This window comes from Sinocyclocheilus rhinocerous, unplaced genomic scaffold, assembly GCF_001515625.1.
Source record: "Sinocyclocheilus rhinocerous isolate Xijiao unplaced genomic scaffold, SAMN03320098_v1.1 scaffold1046, whole genome shotgun sequence".
Taxonomy (NCBI): Eukaryota; Metazoa; Chordata; class Actinopteri; order Cypriniformes; family Cyprinidae; genus Sinocyclocheilus; species Sinocyclocheilus rhinocerous.
Window position 1 is genome coordinate 410008 of NW_015646218.1, and position 6766 is coordinate 416773.

At 35.6% G+C, this 6766-nt stretch overlaps 1 protein-coding gene across 2 annotated transcripts in view; it reads right to left on the reverse strand.

The window, feature by feature from the left end:
- Positions 1-837: 837 nt before the first annotated feature.
- LOC107707178 (39S ribosomal protein L13, mitochondrial-like) overlaps positions 838-6766 on the reverse strand; it is a 15926-nt gene continuing 9997 nt past the window's right edge. The window contains exon 7 of one of the 2 annotated variants that reach the window (XM_016511114.1): positions 838-1234. In XM_016511114.1, coding sequence (XP_016366600.1) covers positions 1210-1234 — 25 coding nt within the window. In that variant the 3' untranslated portion in view covers positions 838-1209. The remainder of the gene's footprint in view (positions 1235-6766) is intronic. The other variant, XM_016511111.1, reaches the window with a different exon arrangement.

The window sequence follows — 6766 nt, forward strand, 5'->3', positions numbered from 1 at the left end:
TTTGATGTTCTTATCACTAGCAGGTATTTATGAGAAGCTGAATTCTTAATGACACTTAAAAAAAAACATTATTGAACCAAACCTAATCTCCTGATTTTTTCCGCTGGTACTTCATAGTAACACCCCGTGTAACACCACACATTGTGTCTGGATCGTAATTGTATTACCACACATTTATGTGAACGTCCTTTACATATGGTCTTATAAGACGAAGTGTAAAGCAGGGGATGCAGTGAAAGCTCCCAAAGTGTTTTTCTATAAAAGAAGAGCTCAGCATGGCATCCTTCTGTGTCTCTGTGGTCCCGTTTCCAATGTTTTTTTCTCACTGTGAAAGAGACCTCAATGGTTAGAGTTAGGCCTGTGGTCTACCGTCCTTTCAGAACGAATGGAACTGCATGTGAAGCGGGTGCCAGTGGAAAGACTCATCACCAGACCTTTGAATCTACAAAGTAATTTATTTTTACTTTATTATTTGTTTTTGTAACCAATAAAACTGTACTGCTACAATGACTCGAGATGATGTCTCGTCTGGCCTTTGTGGTTTTCTGTTTCGTGTGCTAATTGGTCACCCAAAATGAATTAAAAAATTTAATTTTACATTTAAAATAACAAATTCTCTTTTTAATAAACCATGTTTGGCGTAATGAGCTTAAATAATGGAACATGCTCTGAAGTTCCTTCTTCATAAAAATCACATTTTACAAGCAAACTCGATTTTACCTTTACATAACAATGGAACATGACGGTGCCAACATCACAAAAGGCACCAGTGACTAACAAGGGCGTTTCGTTTCCATCCCAACACAATGAGTTAAGCAGAAGGGCCAAAGTAGCATCAGAAAGGGCTTATAGAGCCATATGAAGTTAATTAAGACCGAAGCGGCAGTTGAATTACAGCTGGATCAGGCTTCAGAGAGGCTGCTAAAGCCATTTGTGGGACAAGCAAAGGCCAAAGAATCTGAGCTCTATTATCACACAGTCACGACTAAACACTGTTTGACTACCTCTCTATTAAATTCATCTCATATTAGATATATTATATGTTTGTGCTTAAATATCAAACATAACCAAAAGTTGACAAACGGACTATTTATTTTTATTATTTTGAGACATAATTTATTTCACATTAACAATATAAAAAAGAGAAACCTTTCCAAGTCCCAAACTCCTGTTCAGAGATGCAAAATCTGGAAAACTGCTGTATGACGGTCATTTCATCCTGTAGTCTTCTGGCCTGTGAACACACAATAGACAGAAAAGTGAAGTCGATGTTCAAGCACAATGTGGCATGATGAGATTGAAATGGTTGCTAATGACCAACGGAACAAAACAGGAACTTAAACCTTCCAGTCTGATTTGAACAAATTGTAGTCAACAAATACATTATCACAGTCAACTGAAAGTAGGCAATATTGTAAAGCTATTTAGTGTGCAGGTGCTCCTCTGACTTTGAACCTGGAAGCAAAAAAAAATTAATCACTGAATATAGTGATTTGTTTCCACCGGTATTAAATTTTAATTAAAAGTTCCCCCACTTAGATTACTATACCCTTAATGTATGCATAAAAGATAAGAATATTGTGCTCACTTGATGTAAGAGCAATTTCAGAATGTCAGCAGAGAGACACTGCATAATTTGACATGACATCCCATAGTGCTTCCTCTAATTGATATGACAATTAAAACTTCAGTGTTATTGTTAGTGGTTTAGAAACTTTAAAAAAAAAAAAAATAATTAAATTAAAAAATTGATTTGATTAAAAAATAATAATAATTACACTACTGATTTTTTTTTTAAAACAAGGACACATTAAATCGAAGTTTTAAGCAGCACAACTGTTTTGAACACTGAAAATAATAAGAAATGTTTCTTCAGCAGCAAATCGGCATATTCTAATGATTTCTGAAGAACCATGTGACACTGAAAACTGGAGTAATGATGCTGAAAATTCAGCTTTGTGTTATTGTTAGTGGTTTAGAAACTTAAAAAAAAAAAAAAAAGTCTTTGATTAAAAAATAATAATAATAATAATTACACTACTGAAAAGTTTGGGGTGAGAATTTTTTTTTTAAAACAAGGACACATTAAATCGAAGTTTTAAGCAGCACAACTGTTTTGAACACTGAAAATAATAAGAAATGTTTCTTCAGCAGCAAATCGGCATATTCTAATGATTTCTGAAGAACCATGTGACACTGAAAACTGGAGTAATGATGCTGAAAATTCAGCTTTGCCATCAGGAATTAATTACATTTTAAAATGCATTAACATAGAAAGCAGTTCTATTAATTTGCAATAATATTTCACACTATTACAAATTTGACTGTGCTTTTGATCAAATAAATGCAGCTTAGAAGAGCATATAAGAGACTTCATCCAAAAACACTGAAAAAAATCTTACCGACCCCCAAACCTTTGAACAGTAGTGTATCCGTGACGTCACACGCAGGTATGCCATCTGGTACTGAGGAAATTTCATCTCAAGGTTAAAAATTCAACACCCCGTCACTGTCCAGTCAGAGACGGACCCAAAGAGGGACAGCGGGGTCAGGGGCCCAGGGGCTCGCAGAATAATGACACTGACCCACATTAAGGGTCTCACCCAGAGACACATCCATCACCATGGCAACAGTGTCACCTCGTCACCATCATAAGTGCTGCATCGGGATGGCATCTGATCACTGCTGATATTACCATGTCCAACACTGAAGGGCATTTCGCAGTTTGAATCATAATGAAAAAAAAAGAAACATGTCTGTGAATTTAGGCTATATATATATATATATAAAACTTCAGATATTTTATAAATAGGTACCGTCTGGTTCTTTCAGACTCTACTAGCCTGCCAGCCTTCAGTTTTAACGTGATGTTAAAAGTTTGTGTTAACATGATTATTTGCCACTTTCATGTCCCTACACCCACTTACATAAGGGATTACAGGACATTTTACTGAGAATTGTATTTAAAAAATAAACGCTACATTAAAATTAATTACAAAAAATGAATTAAAATGAAGTAAATCCTAAAATTAAAGAATATGTTCTTAAACTATAAGAAATAATGTCAAATTAATGTCCCTAAACTCACTTATGTAAGTATTTATTGAATTAAAAAATTTAAAATAAAATAAAAAAATAAGCCAAGATGAGTTAATAAACGCATCCTTTCATGACACTATCAGTTCAGTGTTACATGAATCACATGAAGTGAAAAGAATAAATTACGTGAAGCCCTATAAATGTAATTAAAATGTAACCTATACAAAAATAAGGCAACATTCATCTAATGTCTGAGAGTCTTTAAACATTTCCAACATTTAGAGACAGACCTGAGAGGATTTCTCTTCTAGGTATTTAAATAATACATGGCAAACACTGTCTGAGAAACATAAAGATCTGAGAGACCTCAGACTCACGTTTGTGCTGCCGAGGCACTGGCATACATACAAAACAGCATATTTGTGCTGTACTGTTGTAAAACAACTGGCAGTTCACCAAATCTGGAGATTGGGATTCAAAGAAGCTCCTGATTGAGTTAAATACATTGTAAATGCCACCTACTGGTGTTTTAGATGACTGCAGGCATTCTGTGTCTCTAAGAATGTGTTGCATTTTTTTTTTGTCTACTTTAGATTAAAGATTGTAACCAATCAGGTTTTTGACTGTTATGTGCTGCACACATATATAAGAATTCACAACCTTGAATAGATCAGCTGAGATCAATAATCAATTAGAAACTCGGTTTCATGCTGAACTTGTTGTATAGTGTTAGATTGAAAGTCCTTGTAATTAATGTAAACTAGCCATTACCATGCCACCTACCAATTCAGCAGTTAAATCATTTTCGAGAGTGCAACAATAATGGAAGCTTTCATTATTTTCAGACAACGTCTCACTGTTGACTGAGTTCTATAGAATAAGAAGCCAATTGCATGCTGGGAGCCAAGTTTCTCATTAGAGCAACTCTATTACAAGAGAACGAAAACAAGTGGATTTACATTTCCTGAAGGAAATACTGGTACTTACAAGGCAGCAAAAGAATCAAGTTTAACGTTTTAGGTAATGACTAGTTAGACTTTAGTTCTGTGTAAATGAAGGGCCAATGTTGCACACAGTAATCAATGTTTTTAAATAGTTAAATTATGCCATGTTTTGCACACCAGGGCCATGTTTTAAGATGCTTGTGTCGAGTAGAAAGTACAAATTTGAAAAATGTGTATCAAGACACTGGCTTCTTTGTCATGAAGACCAAAGTATATTGTTTTATGTGTACGCTTACTGTATGTGTACAACTGAATGCATAGCCTTTCATACTAGTATACTTTATTTGATAGAGTGTAAGCACATTCTATGAGAGCAGGGAAGTCCACAACAATCAGAAGCCAATCACAATCCATCCTGCTTTAAAGAGCTCAAGCATATAAAGCGCAAGACGAGATAACTGCAGTGCACATGTATGATAAACGCTAATATAGCTATCTTTATAATTGTCATTATTGGTGTGAACGGCATTTACAAGCACTTAAAATAATAACCACATCATGACCCTTAAATCAAATGGCTGAGTCATGGTCAGCATTTTAGGAGCTGTGCATTTAATTCTGTCATATGCAAATGACATGATTTAATTTTTTTAACATTTGCATATTGCTCTTTAATCATAAGGAACAGTGTATGCAGAGAGAGAGACAGAGATGCATGAGGGGTGAAATAAGGTTAAACTCTCAGATCTCTTGGCACAGAAGGGAAGAGCTGTGGTTCAGCCACATTAAGTAAAGCAATGCCTCTGAAAATCTTCGAGCCTAGGGACACATCAAACTGCCAGCCAGTTAATGCCCTATAAATGCTGAAGCAAGTCAAATTTACAATCTTCTTAATTTCATATCTACAACAGCTGCGGTCAGACTGTTGAGGAAAAAGATGTTTTGACTCACCAACTTATCAGCCAATCAGATGTTACCAAACAAACATCACGTTGCTTTACTACAGTTTAATTACAGGAGATCTGCCCGTCTCATTATCACATTGTCGTCTTCTTCCCGCCGATATGTTTTAATTACACGCTCCATGTGGCTCCTCAAGAGGAATCGGCTTGTGTGAAATAATACAATGGAGACAACAAACAGAAGCAGCCATATAGGCATAAAGAGACACAGTTGGTTGCCTCAGTGTTTGTTTGAGAGGAATATGAACTCTGGGCGCCACACAGCGACCCCACACTAACCGACACACAAAGAACGACCACATGTACTTTTGATGTAGAACCTCAGGACTGGAGCAGGATCAACTAGAAAACACCAAACTGAAATTTGGAACACTGGAACACTGCTACTGAATTTACAGCGCAACAGAGCGGTCCGATTATCAGTGATTGAGTTGGTTCTTTTTAGTGAAACAAAATCAGATAGAGCTGATAAAGTCTGATTTCTGAATGATTGATTCTTATTAGTTGGGTCAATACAGTGAAAAAAAAGCACATAAAACAACTACTGTATTGCAATTTCTGAACAATACTTTTCTTACTGAGTCAATACTTTTAAATGAATCAAAAGTGAATAAAGGAACTAGAGTAACTGTTTCTTATGAGATAGTTCTTTTTAGTGAATAGTTAAGACCTACTGCATTATGCCACCTTTAAAAATACTCTGAATAGTCATTAAATATCTGTGTAAACACCTTTTTCAAATATTTATTCCTTAAAAGTACTAATAGAATCATTAACAGAACTACAAAGGAACCAAGATTGTTACCCTGAATCAGAACAAAAATGAATTCAATAGTTTATGATTCCCTTTCCTATAAATCATGAGCTTGACTTTAGCATGAAGACTTTATTCATTATTAAGAAAACTACATCTTCTAATACGGTTTTGAGTACTGATTCACAGAGCGTGGAGACACAAGAGAAATATTATTGGAAATGACATGAAGTGCTCTGAAGAAAAAGCAACGTATTTATTTATCACATTCAAGTTCTCCACAGCCTACTGTACTATATTGTTCTTAAAAGCATTTTTGGGTTGGCTATTGCTCAAACCAAGGCAAAAGAGCTGCTTTGATGGTTAGAGGTCTTCTTTCATGCCAAAGACACCACTGCAGACAGCTGCTACAGAAATATCAAAGAATGTGCGCAAATGAACTAAATGACTGTTATTTAACAGGCAGGGTATGCATAGTTGAACATTTTATAGTCACTTTGAAGATAATAGCACTCTGCCTTGCCTTAGTGAGCAAAATTACATATGCATTTCCAGTGTACATCTGTGCACAACAACCTGCCTTTGAAATGCTGTAACACTGCTTACCTTTAAATCCAACAGAGGAAGAGTGTACTGTCACTTGCCTTTCAGCGTTCAGTGATTTAACACTAAAGTAATATCAAATCTACAGAATATGAGAGAGGGTAAATCTCCTTGAGCTGAACGAGACCGTTGAAAGCTCCTTACAGCAGCACACCTTCTGACTCTTATCTTTTTCTACCTCCCGCAGTGAGACTGCAGTTTCTAAATCTCAATATCTTCTGCAGCACCTATAAAGCCATTTAATTTCATACCTTGAGATTCATCTGACGACACTTGTATGATAACGATTATAATGAATTCATCAGTCACCTGTGCCATGCTCATAAAGGTTCAATAAAGGTCACAGGAAGAGCAATGCCCTTATCAGTCATGCGTTATCATTTGGAAAACAAATACAAACCCTGCACTAAAAAAGCTGGGATGCTGAGAATTGATTTTTTTTTTTTTTTTTGGTGGGATGGGAA